The 22,051-nt window shown below is 48.1% G+C and overlaps 1 protein-coding gene across 1 annotated transcript in view; it reads right to left on the bottom strand.

The window, feature by feature from the left end:
* LOC147880306 (uncharacterized) overlaps nt 1–22,051 on the bottom strand; it is a 272,580-nt gene that overhangs the window by 86,823 nt on the left and 163,706 nt on the right. The window contains 3 exon segments of the mRNA XM_087370397.1: nt 13,617–13,854; nt 14,012–14,286; nt 14,289–14,370. Coding sequence (XP_087226523.1) covers nt 13,617–13,854; nt 14,012–14,286; nt 14,289–14,370 — 595 coding nt within the window.

The following is a 22,051-nucleotide window of genomic DNA, read 5'->3' as shown; positions in this document are numbered from 1 at the left end:
CTGAAGTTGCCAATCTTGAAGCCTGTCTCTTACTTCCAAAGATGGAATTGGAACAAAAGGGAGTAAGAGATCTGCAATAACTTTCCAGATGGGTCTGTGATGCATCCCAAGATTGTATTGCTGACATGTTGCCAGAAAAGAGATATTTCCCTAAGTATCTACCACATCATCAATGAACCGGATGCCCAACTTCATGAGATTGTAAGCTTTGATTGGTTGTTGTACAGCAAGAGGAGGGTAAAAAACAGCACTCCAATGAAGGCTTTCCAGTCGAAGAGATGAAGCTATAGAAGCACGATGGGGAGACCATTTAATCCGAGAAAGCACCTACTTCCAATCCTGAATCAAGGCAGTAGAAAATGGACAACCAGGTATTTTACCTTGAAACTTGCTAAGTACTACTTCCCATGGATCAACTAGCCAACGCCCATAAGCATTTGTGTGCATCTAGCCAGCCACACAAAAACGCCAACATAATAGACCATGGCTGCTCTTGCTGAGAGAATACCCTTAGCATAGTGATCTTTCTTGCCAACACATGAAATTTGATGCTGCTGCTCCTCCCCGTGAGCTCCTGCCCCCCCTCGCTGCTCCTCCTCTCCCTCCCCTCTCGCCAGCCCCCTCTCCCTCCTCCCTCACCCTCCCTCTCCCCTTCCTCCTCCCCGCCCTCCCTCTCCCCCCCCCGCTGCCCCCTACCTCCCTCCCCGCCCTACCTCTCCCCCACCCGTCAGGCCCCCCGCCCCCCTTCTCATCCCCCGTCCCCTCCCCCGTCATCCCTCTCCCCCCCCCCCACTGCCCCCCTCCCCGCTGCCCCCTTCTCCTCCGCCCTCCCTCTCCCCCACCAGCCCCCCTGCCCCCCTCCCTCGCCCTCCCTCTCCCCCCCCCCCCCGCTGCCCCCTTCTCCTCCGCCCTCCCTCTCCCCCGCCAGGCCCCTCGCCCCCTTCCTTCCTAACTCAGCTCCCCACGCCTCCCCCTCAGCCTACCTCCGTCTCCCCCTTCAGTCTATCCTCTCCTTCCCTTCCCCTCTCTCCTACCCTCTCTTTCTCCTTCTTCCTGCGCCCGCGTTCAAGGCGTCCTGGGCAGTAGTTTCACGGACGGAGCTTTTTCAGTGTTGGAATCGACCTTTTCACATCGATTGGCAAATGGATCCACATTCAGCCAATCTCCGTTCACCTCCACCGGCCGCGAGAACCGTCATTTTTTCAGAAGACGAGTTGCAGCAGCTCAAGAAAGATGTGGAATTAGAGGGCTCCACATCACTTTTCGCCCGCATCTTTGGGTCACACCCTTCCCGATCGCAGCCTAGAGACTGGATGCTGGCAGCATTACCAGGAGACCTCGCCCCACACCTCAGGGATATTCGACTTTTGGGACGTGGATTCTTCCAAGTGGTTTTCGACTTCCACGAGTCCACAGCCCTTGTTCTCAAAGCTAATCCCTTGGCTGTGGGTTCGAGGAGGATCTTTCTTTTACCCTACACCTTGGGCTTCGATCTGGTCAAGGAGGACAGGCAGGTCACATCACTATTCATTAGATTTCCTGGTCTTCCTCAGGTCTACCATCGACTACTTGCCACTATCGGAGCCACATTCGGAGTGACCACATTATGCTTCAGCATCCAGACGACTCTCTCTTTCGACAAAGAGTCGAGATTTCAGGTAGACAGGATCAGTGCAGGATTTACAGGACCCTTGGGCACTTTGCTAGAGACTACCCAAGGAAGAGAAAAAGACCCAAGAGGTCTTCTGGTGTGGCTCCTTCACGTACTACCACGACTACACCTCCCCAGCACCCTGTACCACGCACTCCAGGACCACCAAGAGCAACAGGGCGCACTGCTTCACACACCCCAGGACCACCAGGGGCAGCAGGGCACCCAATGCCTGCAGCACACCTAGTACCACGATGGAGAGCTATCAGAGCGGCTCCCTTACCTCAGGAGGAGACTTTGATCCTGTTCAGATAGACGCCTTCCAGACTCCAGAGGTGGATGTTGCTCCAGCCCCAGACACTACAGTTCCACATCAGGAGGGGCCTTTAGATCCACCAGCCCCAGTCACTTTGGTTTCTGACCCCTTGGTTTCTGACCACAAGGGGGCTACGAGTACTTCCCTGCAGACTGTTCCTGCCACAGTCAGCACAACCGAGAAACTGCAAGCGCAAATGAGGGCTCCTGATTCCTCTTCACCCCAGCCACAGGCCTCCTCAACCCCCAGTTCTAGTTCTGCTAATAGAGGCCTGGCAGGTCCTTCTCCTCCATCTTCCATGAGTGCAGGTCTTCTTCGCACTCCTCGACCAGACTTGCTTATCAGGATTTCTTTTTCGGCACTGGCAGATTCGGTGACTTTCATGGATGATGAGGAGTTTGCGCCCTCCACCTTAGGGGTCCCGGTCATTGGGATTCCTTCTGACAGGCCTCCCTTTCAGCAGGTGTGGGGATCCTTTCACCTGTTGAGTTTCCTGCCCTCAGCAGGAGTGTTTCGGCCCATGGTCTCCTCTACTAGGTCGGGTAAGCCTTTCCATCCAGCATCCTCCTGTCGATGAGGATAGTCAGCTGGAACATACAGGGCCTAGGCAGAGTTCCACACCGTCGCCGTAGACAGCTGATACGGAACCAGCTTCATCCAAGCGTCACTGGAGGTGCTATTGATATCCCTTTTATCCAGGAACACAAGTTGGATGCCAGTGATTGCTCTAAGTCTGGCAAAGTGCTTTCAGGACATACCTTCTGGTCGCCTACTATGGGCACAAGGGGAGGTACTTGCATTTTGGTCTCTCTTTCTATCCTCCTGTTGGTTGCTGGTCATGGTATTATCTCCCCTTCTAGAGCTCAATGGATCATTATTTTGATTGGAGGGCGTAAGATTGGTCTTCTCAATCTTTATGCTCCCAACAACAGAGGGGAGCGGATCTCCTTTTGGAAGGAGTTACTTTCTTGGGCCCCCATTGCAGATTCTTGGATCATTGGTGGCGACTTCAACATGGTTGAGTTGCCTTCAGACAAAAAGGGAGGCAGACAGGGTGAAATTCATTCTTTGGAGAGGGCAGCCTGGGATGCCTTCCTCTTTCAGTTCAGTGGCAGGGACACTTGGTTGGATGATACCTTTCATATTATGCCACAGTCACTCATGTACTCTTGGTCGAACAGGAGAATACACATGCCCATTCATGCACGGATTGACATATTTTATGTAGACGATTGGGCACTTGACAGAGGAGGATCTGTATGCATTTCTACTGGGGTTTCCACCTCAGATCATTTTCCAATGGTGCTGCAGATTCTTGAGCCTCATCGGAGAGGACGCTCTACCAGTGTCAGGATTCCGGATGCTTTTTATGCAAAGGAGAGCCTCACGGAGGATATTTTACAGATTTGGGTTTCTCACATACAGGGTGGAGCTCTCCACCCATCTCAGGTAGCTGCAGCCTTATCCGAAATTAGTGACTATTATCATACAGTCGCTGATTCTAGGAGACGTGAGATTCTCAGATGTGAGATTGGTATATGCCAACAGTTAGCGTCCCTTCAGAGGGAAGAGCAGAAGAGGCCCACGGATGCTTGGATTCAGGAGCGCCTTGCTGCAGCAAGGGCTCATTTGCAGACATTGTTGGATCAGAGAGCAGAATATGCCTTTCATGCACTTTTTCTCTACTCATGGGTGGCAGGGTCAACAAACACTTTTTCTCTACTCATGGGCCCAGACATAGTAGAGATAGTGTTTCGCAGCTTGTTGACTCAGACAGGGTGTTACACTCAGATCCTGATGCTGTCATGCGTGTAGCTTCATATTTTTTTGCATCCCTTCTTACTGCAGATCCAGGCACACAAGCCATTGATGATGCCAGAGAGGTTATTTGGCAGTGTATCCCTGTATTGGTGAAGGATGAGATGTATGTTTCTCTCGATGCACCTTTCACCAATGCAGAATTCAAGACTGCATTACTTGCCCTTCACAAGGGCAAGTGCCAAGGTTCAGATGGACTCACCCCCTCCTTTTTTATTACTTTTTAGGAGCAGATTGGTGATCACATTACATCAGCCCTGCAGGGCGTGTGGGACTCTGGTGAGATGCCGGACTCACTTACAGATGGTCTCATTCATCCCATCCCAAAGGGGGGTAATAGGAATCTTGTGTCTCAATGGAGACCCATCACTCTATTGGGCAATTTTTACAAGATCTGGCGAAAGCCATTAGTCTACGGCTACAGGTTTTTCTTCCAGATTTGATTCATGACACGCAGACAGGGTTTCTGCATGGCAGAAGTATTTTTTATAATATTTTCTCATTTTAGGAGGCCTCAAAATGGGCCATGCAGAGCCGCCAGAGATTGATGCAGCCTTGCCTTTGGATTGGGTGGACACAGATGACATGCCTATTACTTGCTCCTCCTGGACGGGGGCATTTTCCAGATTGGGAGTTCCTTTACAGGTGATTGCTTTTCTTGACCCACATGAGGATGCCTTAGTATTTGATGTTTCTTAGGGGGGCAGGCTGTCCAGATCCACAGACGATATCTTGTTGGAGGTACCGTTTCAGCCAGTCAGGATAGTGGGCTTCATGGAGCATGGCTCTTTTTCATAGTGGTACTTGGATCCTAACCCGCTTCTCCTCGCCCTTGGCTCATGGAGGCTGTGGCTCTATGGAGGTGTCCCAATTAAGTTTTTGCAGTGGGACCCTGGGGAATGGGAATGGATAGATGAAGGGCACCGAGAGAAGGGCATCCCCTTCTTTCGTTACACGGTCAGTAATGCTAGGAAATTCCAGCTCGGCTCTAGGGGTTGGAAGCCTACCAGAGCTCCTCATTGGGAGAACTTTCAGATTTCTGCTGACTTGCAGAGAATTTTTTGGCAAAGGCTCTGGAAATCCCACCGGAATAGAAAAATCACTCTCTTCTTTTGGCTTTCTATTCATGGTGGGATAGCAGTAAACCATTGGAGGTCCAAGTTCGGAGCTGACCCTTCTTGCCCTCGCTGCCTTTCTGCTTTGGAGACAATACAGCACTGCCTTTGGGATTGCAGACAGGCGAGAATCATATGGAAAGGGATTGCAAGACTTTTCAGCACTTTTGTTCGCCTACCTTTCTATATGACCTGGGGATCAGTGGCTTGGCTTACTCTTTCAGGGCCCCAGGTATTTTTTGAGAGGTTGATTCCTCTTGGGCTCTTCACATCCGACGACACCTTGTGGAGTCGTGCTCTCTAGAGGATGTTCCGGCCACTCTTTTCAGGGCTGCTCACTCCTCGGTCGACTCTCCATGGGAGATCCTAGCTAGCATTGCAGCGTGGCACATTTGGAGAGCCAGATGCACTGAGGCTTTGGAGGGTTCTCAGGTTCACCCTTCTCAGATCTTGGCTAGTACTTGGACAGATACGATACAGACTCTGATGGCCATTTGGGCGACCATGCAGGGATCATCTCGAGCAGTCTCCTCCAGGAAAGTTACTTTTCTCAGAGATTGGAGAGACTCTCTCTTCTTTGCTGAGACTTCTACGGGGTTGAGATGGCATTTTCAGCCTCAGCCTTGGTTTCTTTCTACCTTATTCCTCTGAGGTGTTTTTTATTACATGCTTAGCATGGTGTATTTCCGCACAGAGCTTGCTCTAGCGGGTTTCTTTCTTAATAGAAGTCTCTTTTTTGGGGGAAAAAAAAAAAACCCCCATGCATTCTTGGAGAGCAAAGCAGGTCCATTTTGAGCAACCTCAAAGCTTTTTTATGAAGCTTAGTTTTCCAAAAAATCTCCATGGCTTGAGACATAAAAGAAGAGAGATCTCAAGATGACCAATGTAATAAAGGCAGGTAAAACTGGATATAAGCTAAAACAATGGACTGGACAATTCGAAGCCGAACATGCAAAGGCCAAGTGCAGATCTTCCAATATTCTAATTTGTACTGAATTTTGTTGAATACCCAAGACATTTGTTGCTTATTTCTGATTTTCCAGCCAATTGGATAACCCAAATGTCTTTACTATGTTCTCCGGAGGAATAATTTGACTTGGCCAAAGAAGAGCATGCCAGTCACAATGCTTGAGAGGCAAGAGTTTTGATTTCTGAAAATTAATATTTAGACAAGCTGCCAACCCAAAATCAAAAAGGGTATCCATCAATAAACGAAGCTCCTGAGGACAATTCTTTGGCATGAAGAAAGAATCATCTGCATAGGCCTGTGCAATGAAAGGCCGCGAGCCAAGAATCTGAAGCCCCACTAGCTATCCAGTAGCAACTAGATGATCCATATAAAGAAGCAAAGGATGTGAAGCAATAGCATAGAGCAAAGCACTGAGAGGGCATCCCTGTCGAACTGACCGTGCCAGAGTCCATGACTCAGACAAATGATTCCCTATAAAACATTGTGCAGTGGAATCTGAGTAAAGCCAATAAATGATATTAACTAGCTTTGGCCCAAAACCAAGTCTAGACATGATTTGAGAGACATAATCCCACTGTACCGTATCAAATGCCTTTGCACGTCCACCTGCATGACCAATACATCTTGAGCTGAATATTTAGCATATTCCATTGCGATGAGAGTATTGGAGATATTATCATGTATATTCCTTCTTGGAACAAAACCATATTGCCTAGGATGTAGACCATCATGAAGAATATCCTTTATCCGAAGAACCAACATTTTAGCAATAAGTTTATATATAACAGGCATCAAAGTGATGGGCCGCCAATTAGCCATAGTCTCACATAGGAGTTTTTTGGGCACAAGCTTGACTAGACCATGCTTCCAAGCTGAAGGAAGATGTTGATGCTGCCAGGCTACATTAATGATCTTCAAGATTGGACCCCTCAATTCAGCCCAGAAGGCTACAAAAAATTCAACCGTCAAACCATCCCAACCAGGGGATTTATGTTTACCCAAATGTTTGCGAGCATCATCCAACTTAATATCTGAAAAAGACACTTCCAGCAATGAAGCTTTTGGCAAAGAAACTATAGGAGAAACAAGATCAATAAATTTTCTCCGCGCCAATTCAATCTGAGAAGTAGGAGAAGATGGCTGAGAAAAAGCAGCTGAATATGATCCAAACATTGTTTTTCTAGCTGAGATAAAGTCTGGGCCCAAATACCATCTGATTTTCTGACTCTCATGATAGATTGACTTTGTCGATATGGATGTGAATTCCGAAAAAAAGATTTTGAGGAGTAGCCCTTATCTAGCATAGGCTTAACTCTAGCCCTTGTCTGCCATTTGGAAAGCTTGCGTTTATCATTAGCATCAATTATGGAAGAAGCACAAGACAATGAACTCTGTTCAGAAGCCGAAAGGAACCACTGATGGCTAATCTGTACCAAGGACTGCTTGTGTGATTTTGCCCACTGGATATGATGCCTGGCTTCTGCCATGTACCATCTTCCATACTCCTTGATGACATTTTGAATGCGATGTATAAAAGATTTCCAAGCAAAGTCAATATCCTCCTGAGCGGGAGATAACAATGGCCTGCAAGCCAATCGAATCATTTGCTGGAATTTTTCATGAGAAAGATATAATTGATTGACCTGTAAGTGTCTAACTGAAGAGAGCTGCATATCATCCAGAGGCATGCCAAATGAAAAGTTCAGCCAAAGTGGAGTGTGATCAGATAGTTGTTGAGAATAGTCAGTCCATATTTGACATGTATAATCATCATATTGCTGAGCATGAATAAGATACAATCTATCAAGCCTAGCCCAATATTCTGTAAAGGCATTATGATGATATGTAAATCCCAAAACTGAAGGGTGGGTTGCTGTCCATAAATCTGTAGTACGAAGTGATGAAATCATATGTTCCCATTGCTGAATTTCAGAGGGCAGCATATGGGATTTATGTGTGGTATTGTCCTTCCAGTGAGGAGAATTATTGAAATCACCACAAAGTATAGCATTTGTGGAACAAGGATATTGCTTTATGGAATCCCGCATTCGAGCTCTACAAGCTGAAGTTTGAGAGGCATACAAGGAACCAATTTCAAAAATCTCTCCATTGATCATGCACTGGATAATCATCCATCGGCCACAAAGATCATTATATGCTACACAAGGCGCATATCATGTCTGGCTAGAAAGCACACCCCAGAGAATTGATCAGAGCCTGCATAAAATATATCATATTCTAAAAAGAACCCATGCTGGCCAGCAAAAGAATGCTGATTATGCTCTTGCAGACACACTACATCTGGATGAGTTTTATTTATATAGTGCCAAAGGAGCCTCCATTTATTCTAGTTGCAGAGGCCCTGTATATTGTAAGAAACACATTTAAGAGAAGCACGCATGAAAATATGTACAAGAAATGAGTAGTCTTCAAAAAGAAAAGGAGGCATCATGCCTCTGCCATTGCCTCATGGTCTTGCTGACCCTCAAAATCCAATTCCCTGACCAGATCATCTTCTTCACAAAGCGGAATACCCTTCTTGACTGCATTAACCCATGCCTTTGAGATGGGGCTGCCAGACGAGGTAGATGGTTAACCAGGAGAAGTAGCAGAAGCATCCCAATTATGAGATTGGAGAGGTCTTTGTTTGAGAGGCACTATCTTCTTTGCACTCTGCCAACCCTCATGAGAAGACGGATTATTTTCCACTTGCTTGCCCTTTCCTTTATCCTTGTTTTGAGCTGAAATGACTTGACTCCCTGTATGAACTGAAGGCTTTGCTCCTTTGCCTTCTATCTTTTCCACATAAGTCTTCTGACCTCCTTTATTAGAAGGCGGGCGAATGGCACCTGGAGGAGGAGGATGAAGTATAGAGGGACACTTAGAAGCCAGGTGTCCAAACTTGTGACAAGAGAAACAAGCTCCAACAAAAATTTCCCATTTCAAAGTGAAATATTTCTTTCCCAAATTAACACCCTCAATCTCAACAGCAATAGATGGAGGGGTTGGTCTATCAGTATTCCATAATATGCAAAAGCGATTTTTATTACCTGTGGGACGAGGGGGACACATCACTTGTCCCAATGTCATTGCTAAGCCAGGAAGCTCCGTTCTCATGTAATCTGGGAAATCAACCACTTCAACCCATACAAGGCAATGGTGCTTGATAAGATTCTGATAGTCCTTATTAGGAGACCAAGGCATGATATGCACCATCTGACGGCCAAAAAAATAAAGGGGACATTTCCAGCATCTTTTGTTTTGTCAAAGCATCCAAGAGATGAATTTCATAAAATCCTCGGGAGGCAAAATAAACTCCTTCCACATAGCATCCACCTAAGAGGGAATTCACCCATTGGCCCACTTCATTAGCCGAAGGTATTTTTCCAGGGAAAAAGATGATGACTGCAGTCTGAGAGAGCTTCTTCAGAGGATGCGCAAGAGAAGGCAACCGCATTTTGTAAGTGAGTTCCGGAGAAGGTGAGCATCCATTCTCTTCTACTTTGTTGAAATTCCTCATTCAACATGTCAAATACATAGGAAGCATCTTCAGATGAAGGGGCTATGGGGGGCAGAGTCTCCCTTGATTGTCTTTTGGGTTATGGAGAGAGCGCCCTCTTTACATAATACTTATTTGTTTCTGTCATTGAAGCTAGTCGATTCAATGGAGAGATTCAAAGCTGAAGTTGCAGTTAGGTTACAAGCTATGAGATAGACAGGGATGAGGGCCAAGACGAAATAAACAGACTGAACAGAAAATTCAGTTGGGGCAGATAGCAAGCAGAAAGAAATAGAAAAGCTAAGCACAAAGCAAACGAGAGAGGAAGTAACCAAACAGTATACGAACTAAATAGATTGTGTTGAAACCAAAATAAGGACAGCGACGCTGTAGCAGCTGGGCATGGGACCTAGACAAAAAGGCACGAAACCTGGACAAGAGGGCACGCGAACCTGTTGCGACTAAATTCCTTGCAGGAAGAATGTCTCACACACAACTTACACATATCCTACGCACTTACAGAGCGGGCTTTAGAGAGGGAACTAAAGACGAGGTGCTGAGGGTGGCTTTGAGAGCACGCAAGATGGCCGAAATCTCCAGCGAGCAGAGGTAAGGGCTCCGAATAGGCTTCAGACAGCTCAAAGCAAACGTGGAGGAGGTCGTCTCACTCACGCACACTCCTGTGCGCAGCTCTCTCTCACGCACACTCCTCCACACACACACACTCACATGCACCCATCATCACACCATGATCCTACACACACACACTCTCTCTCTCTCTCTCTCGCACCTACACACACGCACACACTAAACACATGTACACACACACACTTTTTTTTTTTTTTGGTGAAGAAATCTTTTATTGCTGTAAAATAATTACATTCATAGTTACTTCAAAACTGAAATAAATATTACTCAACTAAAGATCTCAGTATAAGCTGTACACACACACACACACACTTTTTTTTATTTGGTCAAACCAAGATACTTATATTATGAAACATTCATTTACATCTGGGCAGTGCTCAAAAGAGAGCCAAAGCCCTATCCATCAGAAGCAGTAAAAGAAAAGCTGAATACAAGAAACATCCAAGTCTTCCTCATGTAAGGCATCATATAAAGACTGCCGCAATGAGGCTCGGAAAAACTCATATGGATGCTGAAGGGGAGACTTCAGATATGCTTGATTGCGCTGCAACCAGAGGGTCCATAAGGCCCAGTATCTGATCCAGTGGAAAAAAAGAGAATACTGTGACAAAGAAGCTGATAGTTTGCCATACATCCAGAAAAACCTGTAGAACCTATGTGCTGGAAATCTGAGAGATAAGAAATAGGAGATTCTGTCTAGAAGGTCTCTGGAATATGAACAAAACCACAGTAAATGCGGAATACTCTCAGATGTAAGGTGACATCTTGGACAAAGAGGTGAAGCTATCCGTCTTTGAGCCAATTTCACCCCTACTGAAAGAATACCAACAATACATCTCCATAGAAAGAGTCGTTGCTTCAAAGGCATTTTCAACTTCCATATCAATTGCAATTTTCCTTTCCACCAGGGTAATGGCTTGTTCAAATGCCATAGAGAATTAGCATGATGGGCAATCCAGGGAGGAGGTAATATCAATCAATAAGCCTGTATAGAAGTCAATAAATTCAAAGGCCTAGAGGATATGCTTGTATTTGAAGCATGAAGGTGCCAATCTTGAAGCCTGTCTCTAACATTCAATGTCGGAATCGGAACCATAGGGAGTAAGAGATCAGCAATAGCTTTCCAAATAGGTCTACGATGCATCCCCAGATTGTATTGTCGACATGCTACTGGAAAAGTGAGAATATTTCCTTGCATATCTACCACATCATCAATGAACCGGATACCCATTTTCATAAGATTGTAAGCTCTGATGGGTTGTTGAACAGCAAGGGGAGAGGAAAACACAGCACTCCAATGAATACTTTCCATTCTGAGTGAGGAAGCTATAGAAGCAGAATGGGGAGACCATTTGATGTGAGAGAGTACTTGCTTCCAGTCCTGAATCAAGGAATTAGAAAATGGACAACCAGGGATTTTACCTTGCAATTTGCCAAGTACTACTTCTGATGGATCAACTAGCCAATGTCCATAAGCATTTGTGCTCATCTGTCCACACAAAATTGCCAACATGATAGACCAAGGCTGCTCTTGTTGAAAAAATGTCTTGAGCATAGTGATATTTCTTGCCAACACATGAAATTTGATGTTTATTATATTCAAACCACCATGCATTCTTGGTGAGCAAAGCAAGTCTATTTTGAGCAGCCGTAAAGCTTTTTTACGAAGCTTAGTTTTCCAAAAAATCTCCATGGCTTGAGACATAAAGGAAGTGAGATCTCGAGATGACCAATGTAATAGAGGAAGGTAGAACTGGACATAAGCTAGAACAATAGACTGGACAATTCGATTACTTTTGTTATCTTTTTGGGCTGCGTCCGATTTGTGAACGCAGCCCGTCAGATGCAATGCTGACCTCTCGTATCTTGTTTTCGAAGTAATATAATTAGCACTGTTTTTTCGGAAAAAAATAGACTGGACAATTCGAAGCCTAACATGCAGAGGCCAAGTGGAGATCTTCCAATATTCTAATTTGTCCTGAATTTTGTTTGCCACCCACGACATTTGTTGCTTATTGCTGATTTTCCAGCCAATGGGATAGCCCAAATGTCTTACTATGTTTTCCGGATAAATAATCTGGCCTGGCCACAGGATAGCATGCCAGTCACAATGCTTGAGAGGCAAGAGTTTTGATTTCTAAAAATTAATTTTAAGACCAGCTGCTAACCCAAATTATGAAAGGGTATCCATCAAGAGGCGAATCTCCAAAGGACTATTCTTTGGCATGAAGAATGAATCATCTGCATAGGCCTATGCAATGAAGGGTCGTGAACCAGAAATCTGAAGCCCCTCTAGCTGTCCAGTATCAACCATGTGATCCATATAAAGAAGCAAAGGATGTGAAGCGATGGCATAAAGCAAAGCACTGAAAGGGCATCCCTGTCGAACTGAACGTTCGAGAGTCCAAGACTCAGACAAATGATTCCCTATAAAGCATTGTGCAGTGGAATCTGAGTAAAGCCAATAGATGACATTAACTAGCTTTGGCCCAAAACCAAGTTTTAACATGATTTGAGAAACATAATCCCACTGTACTGTATCAAATGCCTTCGCCACATCCACCTGCATGACCAACACATCTTGATCTGAATATTTTGCATATTCCATTGCGATGATAGTGTTAGAGATATTGTCATGTATGTGCCGTCTTGGAACAAAACCATATTGCCTGGGATGAAGTCCATCATGAAGGATATCCTTTATCCGATGTACCAACATTTTGGCAATCAGTTTGTATATAACCGGCATCAAAGTGATGGGCCTCCAGTCATCCATAGTCTCACATAGAGGTTTTTTGGACACAAGCTTAACCAGACCATGCTTCCAAGCAGGGAAGATGTTGATGCTGCCAGGCTACATTTATAAACTACAGAATAGGACCCTTCGATTCAGTCCAAAAGGCTTCAAAAAATTCAACCGTCAGACCATCCCAGCCAGGGGATTTATGTTTACCCAAATGCCTAAGAGCTTCATCCAATTCAACATCTGAAAAAGACATTTCCAGCATTGAGGCTTTTTGCAAGGAGACAATAGGAGAAACAAGCTCAGTAAATCTGTTACGAGCTGAAACAACCTGAGCTGTAGAAGAAGATGGCTGAGAAAAAAGAAGCTGAAAATGATCCAAACATTGTTTTTCTAGCTGAGATAGAGTCTGGGTCCAAAGGCCGTCCGGTTTCCTGACCCTCATGATAGATTGGCTTTGTCTATGTGCATGTAAGTTGCGAAAAAAAGATTTCGAGGAACAGCCCTTATCTAGCATAGGTTTAGCTCTGGCCCTGATCTGCCATTTGGACAGCTTGCGTTTATCATTGGCATCAATTATGGAGGAAGCACAAGACAATAAATGCTGCTCAGAAGCAGATAGAGATCTTTGATGACTAATCTGTACCAAATACTGCTTGTATGATTTTGCCCACTGGATATGCTGTCTGGTTTCTGCCATGTACCATCTTCCATATTCCTTAATGACATTTTGAATACACACACACACACACACCACACACATACACACACACATAAAGAGAGTGATATCTGACTCATTGACATTTGCAACAATAGGCAAAACAAAAACAGTAACATAAGGAGGACAAAAAATTACCAGCCTTTTGAAGGTCTCCGATCTTGATTAAACATTTTGCAGATATCTCAGCTTTTCCCAAAGTAAGAAAAAGGTTGGCTGCTTCTCTGAGCAAGGTTAGTGCCATTTGCCTGTTTTTGCTTAACTGCCTTTCACCAGCTTGCTGATGACTAGCTGCTGTAGCCAGCTGAGCATTATATTTGTCTCCAGCCCTTTCAAAGCTGAGAATAGCCATGTCATATTGTTTATTGTTGAACATCTGAATCATCGTCAGTTTTGTCAATTGCCCATGTCAAATCAGGATCTTAATATGAAATTTTAGGTCTATCATACGATGGTAATATAACATTCACATTGTTCAATTCCTTCAATCAATTAGACAACTGAAATCACAAGTGGAGGTGGATAACTTTTACCTCTATTCCTCTCCTCTTCCAATCATCCTGACTGCTGCTTACTCTCATTGACAAAATAAATGCTTGATCAATCAACTTGATTTGAACATATTCAGATTGAACCCAATAGTCTAACATAGGTTTACTGTACTCGGCATTCTCGTCATATATCCACAACCGCTGGCGTGCCCTCGTCACAGCAACGTACAGATGTTTTAACTCGCTGCACAGTAAGTTATGCTTGTTTGCATCAAACTTTGGATGTGACTGCCCTACTGTGGCCTTAAGATGACATTATCCCTCTGAAACATGTGCTCATATACAACTCTCCATTTTTGTTGAAACAATGAATCTGCAAAAAAATTATAGAGGAGTACATCCTGCCAACAAAACTATATTATCAGGAGCTTGCATGACGAGATCATGACAATTTGTGATGCAATGCCCAATTGTGACCATATTCTCTCTCTCTCTCTCTCTCTCTCTCTCTCTCTCTCTCTCCTCAGCCCTCACCCTCCGCCTCAGCCCTCACCCGCTCAGCCTCTCTCTCCCTCAGCCCCTCCGCTCAGCCTCTCCGCCTCAGCCCCTCCGCTCAGCCTCTCCGCCTCAGCCTCTCCGCCTCAGCCCTCACCCACTCAGCCTCTCTCTCCCTCAGCCCCTCCGCTCAGCCTCTCCGCCTCAGCCCTCACCCGCTCAGCCTCTCTCTCTCTCAGCCCCTCCGCTCAGCCTCCCCTCCACCCAGCCTCTCCGTCTCAACCACCCCTCACCCGCTCAGCCTCTCTCTCTCTCTCTCTCTCTCTCTCTCTCTCTCTCTCTCTCTCTCTTTTTTGCATCTCCTTTCTCTCTCTCTTGCCGATGCAATGCACGTATACAGCTTCTACCTGCTGTTGCGTGGGGCTACTATTGCTACGTCACCTGTGGCTGCACCATCGACGCTCCCCTCCGTTGGGAACTGCCGTGGCTACGCTACGCCAACGTAACCCCTCTACCATCGACGCCCCCCCTCTCTCTCTCTCGTCGCTCACCCCTCCGCTCAACCCCCCCGCTCACCCCTCCGCTCACCCCTCGCTCAGCCCCCACAGCCCTCACAGCCCGCCCCCCCTCCGCTCAGCCCCCCCGCTCACCCCTCCGCTCACCCCCCCGCTCACCCCCCCCGCTCACCCCCCACAGCCCTCACAGCCCCTCGCTCAGCCCCCCCGCTCAGCCCCCCCCCCCTCGCTCACCCCTCCGCTCAGTCCCCCCGCTCACCCCCCGCCCCCCCTCACCCCCTCGCACTTGCAGCCCCGACCCCCCGCCTTTTTTTTTTTTCGGGCGCAGCCCCAACCCCTTTTTTCCCCACCCCCCCACCCCCCCCCCCCCCCCCCTCTTGGGAGCAGCCCCAACCCCATCTTTTCTTTTTAATTTTAAAATCTCTCTCTCTCTCTCTCTCTCTCTCTCTCTCTCTCTCTCTCATCGCGCATTGGCAGCGCTCGCCATCTCCCGCTTTTCAATGTTGCCGGCTTCCCGTAATTAAAAATGGCCGACACCGTCAAGCATGTTACAGAAGCAGCAACAGCAGCAACATCAATGGCCGCCACGACCGAGATGTTGCACTATAGTAGAAGAGGACTCGCATCTTCTACAAAGGACAGCGCACTGCCCGCACTTGCCGCACTCCCAGTCGCAGGTACACTGGTTTCAGCTCCATTGTCTCATCTTCCGCCCAGCGCAGTGCCCGCACTCCCAGTCGCAGGTTCACCGGTTTCAGCTCCATTATCTCATCTTCCGCCCATAGCTACTTTGTACCCGCAGTTTTTTTCACCCCTCCCCTCTCAGGTTCCTTCTTCTCCTACCCCTTCTCCACCCTTTTTTCTCTCCCTCTCACAGCCCTCTGTCACCTCTTCCCCTTTGTTGCATATTTTACCTACTTTGCCAGAGGTTACCTCCTCCTCATCCTCTCTACAGACTTTACCCATCCCCTCCTCTCCTTCCCCGGTACCCGTTTTCTCTCCCCCTTTCCAGCCTTCTCCTTCATCCCCGCTACCCACCTTACCGGTTTCCCCCCTGTCTCCCTCTCTTTCTCCTTCCATGCCTTGCACTGTTTGTCCTTGCCGCCACATCCTGCCAGAGCTTCAGCACTTTGAGACCCATCTCCGAGCTGCACTTCAGATGCTTCACAGGAAGGACGAGACCATTTCTCTACTTACGGCTCAGGTTGCATCTCTTGTTGATCGAGTGACACAGCAGGATCGGGAGGTCTTATCTATTAGGACAGATCTTCAGGTCTTACAGGCGACCCATAGGACTCTTGCTGGAGAGATTCATGGACACACAGAGCGAGTGCAGCAGATCGAGACTCGTGTTCAGCACATGGATACATCTCCCACTACAGCAGTAGCAGCGGTTGAGGAGCGTTTGACCTCGCTTCAGACACAGGTCCAGAGAGCCACAGAGTGCGTGGATGTCGTCCGCCGTCAGCCATCACAGCCTCAGAGATCTACTGTATCAGCTACATTGGTCGAGTCACAGCAGAGGGCCACAAAGGCCCTCAACATTCGCATTCGCGGTATCTTACCCTCGGCGACAGAGTCCACGATGACACAGGCTGTGACCTTTGTCTCTCAGACATTGGGAGTACAGGATCATGGCATAGTAGGAGCATATAGAGTCGGGAGGGATCCTACTAGAGAGCAGCCCCTCATTATCAGATTCAGAGATGCCCAGGCACGTCTAGCTGCCCTCAGGAGGAGAGGGACACTCAGAGACCACCCACAGATTTCCATGGACGAGGATCTGACTCAGATACAGGTTGAGGAGCGCAAGGCGCTCATGCCTCAGAGAGATGCAGCCCGAGCTCAGGGCAAGTGGGCAGTGATTAGGGATGGCAGACACATCACAGGCACCTTGAGGCGTGCTCCCACAGTGCTTAGAGATGGCAGACCAGCAGATACAGCCCCACCTCCACCTCCACCTCCTGCCCCGTCCGCTTGACGGGACAGGGCCCATGGGACACACCACCCGTCAGATAGTCTACGCATCGCTGTATGGAACTGCAATGGTTCTTTTACAGCACAACTAGGCAATCTACGGGGGGCATTCTTTGGGAGAGATATCATCTTTTTCACGGAGACACACGAGAGTCCAGAGAGACCTTTGCCACGAGTGACAGGGTATACATGGAGATCTGCCTTCAGGCAGCACGCCCGGACATTTGGAGTGAGAGGATCTGGAGGACTGGCCATTTTGTACAGAGAGCATCTCGATCGGATCATCACAGTGGAGAGAGCAGATTCACATGCCCGATTCTTGTGGGTACGCATCTGCCGCAGGGCCCCTCAGCGAGATCTTTTTATTGCAATTTGCTACTTCCCCCCGGCGCAGTCGATCTATTCTTCCACTGGACCAGGCCAGTCCATATTTGAGGATCTCTCAGCGGACATTGCAGATTTTTCACGTCGCGGAGAAGTCATCCTTTTAGGAGACTTCAACGCGAGGACCTCAGACAGACAGGCCCTCACTTATGACTTCATGGAGGATCCGGTCATACTCCCAGCATTTCACGATGATAGCCTCTGTCGGACTTCATCAGACTGCACAGTACAGCCCACAGATCAGGGACGTCAGTTACTGGAGCTCCTCACCTCGCACAGTATGGTCATTTATAACGGCTTGTCAAGGTGGCCACAGTCTTCCATGCCTACATTCTCTTCTGCTTCTGGGCGTGGTACTAGCGTGATCGACTACATCATAGGTCCCCCGACTCTAGTCCCTTCCATCCATAGCCTTACTGTTAGCCCCTTCATGCCCTCTGCCGACCATGCACTCATCCACTTTACTTTGACTCATGTCTCCCATGACCCACCTCCCCCTCGTTATCACGACCGCCAACCCTACTATGAGGTTCATTTCGACCACCAGTTCGATGATGTATATAGCCAGAACCTCAGCCGCCTACTCCGTCCTCATCTATTAGATGCTCTACCATCCACGCGGGACCGGTGGGAACTTGTACATACTTCACTCGTTTCTGCCGCTCACATGTCGTTCCCTGCCACATGTCATTCGTCTAGTCCCCCACCGGTTGGTCTTGTTCCTTGCAACGGTTGGTATGACGAGGAGTGTAAGGAACTCCGCAGGAAACTTAACCTTGAGACCAAGGAGAAGTCTCCCCTCCTTGCCGAAACCAAGAGAGACACAAGTGGTTGGTTAGGCGCAAGAAACGCCAATTTCTAGCCCGGAATGAGGAGGAGCTGAGAAGCTTGCTTTTCAGCTGTGACTCCAAGGAATTCTGGAGAAAATTCCTCCGCTCGAAGTCTCAGAGCCCCCTCACAGATCCACGTGTCTGGTCTGCATATACTTCAGCTCTATACGATGTTCCAGATCAGCCAGATATCGATTTATCCCACTCCCCTAGGCCAGCTTCATCTAGTCTCTTCACACCAGAGAGTGTCCGTGCAGCAGTCCACCGATTGAAGAACGGGAGAGCTAAGGATCATGATGGATTGCAAGCGGAGTATGTAATCCATGGGATTGATACCTTAGCTTTTGTTCTCTCCCGTCTCTTCAATGAGTCTGTTTGTACAGGCCTACCACAGTCCTGGTTAGGCAATACCATAGTACCTATCCACAAGTCGGGGGACCCTATGGAGCCGTCGAATTACATGACCATCATGATTGGCCACGTTATGGCCAAGATCTATGCATCAGTTTTGGAAAGCCGTATAAATGACCATGCCGAGACGACAGGACTCAGAGCCAGAGGGCAGGCTGGATTTCACAGGGATCATTCGACGCTTGACCACATTCTCACACTCAGGGCAGTAGTAGAGGAGGCAAAGTCACGAAGGCAACGGCTTCATTGTTGCTTCGTGGACTTCAGGAAGGCATTTGATACAGTTCCGCGATTCAGATTGTTTCAGAGGATTCGCGAGATGGGCTTCAGTGGAGAAACACAGTGGGTTATCATGGCTTTGTATGAGAGGGTCACTGGTCGGGTTCGGACACGTGAGGGGCTCTCAGAGGAGGTATGCAGCACGATTGGGGTGAAGCAGGGTTGCCCGCTCTCTCCTACTCTCTTTGGACTATATATTGATGAGCTAGAGATGTTCGTACAGATGACAGGCGGTGTGGGCTCTACTCTCTCAGGATCCTCCATTCCTATCCTCCTGTATGCGGACGATGTGGTTCTCATTACCTCTACTGCTCAGGGCCTCCAGGCACATATTGAGTTTGGAGCTACTCCCCTTGCATTGGATGCAGCGTTTCAGTCGGTCATGTATTTGCACAGGGTTAGGGAGTTTGGAGACTCAGCAGCAGGCAGGGCTCGGTTGCCATGGTTAGCACTTGCATCTTCTATGGAGTTGGCACGATCTGGGGCCCGATACTGCTGGTACTTCAGACTCACTAGGTGGCTCACATCTCTTGGACTAGACATGGATAGACTGCCTCCCTTCCGATACAGCATAGATGCCCCTCATCTCGAGTTGACTCGCCACGAGCTTAGTCAGGTCACGAGAGCAGACTTGCTGCAGCTTCATACGTACCGCACTTGGATTTATCCCACGCAGCTTCCGACGAAGATGGCCACATATCGTGACCACTTCCTTCGGATCTCAGAGGATGGATTTGTCATTCCACCAGGCTACACAGGTATCCACATGTCCCACTCACTGAGGATTGCCCTTGGCCAGCTTAGAGTCTCTTCGCATCAGCTCGAGATAGAGGCTGGTAGGATGCGACGCATGGAGGATGGACGGCGTCCAGGCCGAGAGACCAGGATCTGCCCTTGTTGCACCATGGGAGAGGTGGAGTCAGAGGAGCACTTCATTTGCAGATGCCCGCTATATTATGAGATCAGAGGGAGATTCCACTGTCTCTTCACGGATGGCTTTGGACCTCTCTCACGAGTGATGGATTATGAGGATCAGCATTGCCTAGCTCTTTATGTCAGGGAGGCCACTATGCTTCGACGACACTACCTCAGAGACCATCAGCACAGACCGGAGCGTGATAGAGCCCAGCCCGATAGAGCCCAGACACACGCAATACCAGATGACAGGTATCAGGAGGAGCACGAGGAGCTCAGAGCTCACACAGGACACATGCCTCCACCCTGTGGATGTACATATGAGATGGTTTGTAGACGCCGCAGGATCTTGTTACATAGGGGACGTACTCGCCGCTTCATCTCAAGACGATCCAGGATGATGGCAGCTTTTCGGAGGAGACTTACTCATGGAGATCTCGCCCCACCAGCCACTCACCTCACTTTTGCTCAGATTTGTACTCTCATAGCAGGAGGCAGAGTCGATGGACAGGATTTCCAGTATTATTTTGGTTCTCAGACTCCGTGATACATGGACTTGTATCTTTGCATTGACATATTGTACTCATCGTCCCATTTTGCACCCAGGGGCGGTTTCCTTGCATCTAGCTTACTTTGTATTTAGGCTCGGATTTGACAGTATGTACTTTCACTTGCATTGTATTGCGTAGCACTTAGATGATATTCGACGATGCCTCTTCTTTGTGGCACGTTGATTTTGTGCTATCTTGTACGCAGAGTTCTCGATGTCCCATGGGCCCATTTTGGCCTTTAGTGGACAATAATACACTTTCTTTCTTTCTTTCTTTCTCCCTCTCATCGCGCATTTTTTGAAATCTCTCTCTCTCATCGCGCACTCTCTCTCTCTCTCTCTCTCTCTCTCTCTCTCTCATCGCGCATTGGCAGCGCTCGCCATCTCCCGCTTTTCAATGTTGCCGGTTTTCCGTAATTAAACATGGCCGACACCGTCGAGCATGTTACAGAAGCAGCAACAGCAGCAACATCAATGGCCGCCACAACCGATATGCTGCACTATAGTAGAAGAGGACTTGCATCTTCTTCAAAGGACAGCGCAATGCCCGCACTTGCCGCACTCCCAGTCGCAGGTACACCGGTTTCAGCTCCATTATCTCATCTTCCGCCCAGTGCAGTGCCCGCACTTGCCGCACTCCCAGTCGCAGGTACACCGGTTTCAGCTCTATTGTCTCATCTTCCACCCATAGCTACTTTGTACCCGCAGTTTTTTTCACCCCTCCCCTCTCAGGTTCCTTCTTCTCCTACCCCTTCTCCACCCTTTTTTCTCTCCCTCTCACAGCCCTCTGTCACCTCTTCCCCTTTGTTGCCTATTTTACCTACTTTGCCAGAGGCTCCCTCCTCCTCATCCTCTCTACAGACTTTACCCATCCCCTCCTCTCCATCCCCGGTACCCATTTTCTCTCCCCCTTTCCAGCCTTCTCCTTCATCCCCGCTACTCACCTTACCGGTTTCCCCCCTGTCTCCCTCTCTTTCTCCTTCCATGCCTTGCACTGTTTGTCCTTGCCGCCACATCCTGCCAGAGCTTCAGCACTTTGAGACCCACCTCCGAGCTGCCCTTCAGATGCTTCACAGGAAGGACGAGACCATTGCTCTACTTACAGCTCAGGTTGCATCTCTTGCTAATCGAGTGACACAGCAGGATCGGGAGATCTTGTCTATTAGGACAGATCTTCAGGTCTTACAGGCGACTCATAGGACTCTTGCTGGAGAGATTCATGGACACACAGAGCGAGTGCAGCAGATCGAGACTCGCATTCAGCACATAGACACATCTCCCACTACAGCAGTAGCAGCGGTTGAGGAGCGTTTGACCTCCCTTCAGACAGAGGTCCAGAGAGCCACAGAGTGGGTGGATGTCGTCTGCCGTCAGCCATCACAGCCTCAGAGATCGACTGTATCAGCTACATTGGCCGAGTCACAGCAGAGGGCCACAAAGGCCCTCAACATTCGCATTCGTGGTATCTTGCCCTCGGCGACAGAGTCCACGATGACAGGCTGTGACCTTTGTCTCTTTTTTTGTCGAAAAAACAGTGCTAATTATATTACTTCGAAAACAAGATACATGAGGTCAGCTTTGCAACTGACGGCTGCATTCACAAATCGGACGCAGCCCAAAAGGGAACAAAAAGTAAAGCTCTTTCTCACGGAGGGATCAGGCGAGTGTGAATGAACAGCCAGAGAGGTGGTGAGTAGCGCCACTGAAGGCCCTGCGAAGTATGCTC

This window comes from Dipteris shenzhenensis, chromosome 32 (assembly GCF_047967505.1).
Source record: "Dipteris shenzhenensis isolate YYH24624 ecotype China chromosome 32, Dip_SZ_1.0, whole genome shotgun sequence".
NCBI lineage: Eukaryota > Viridiplantae > Streptophyta > Polypodiopsida > Gleicheniales > Dipteridaceae > Dipteris > Dipteris shenzhenensis.
The sequence above is the reverse complement of the archived record's forward strand: the minus strand, read 5'-3'. Positions and strand labels throughout refer to the sequence as shown.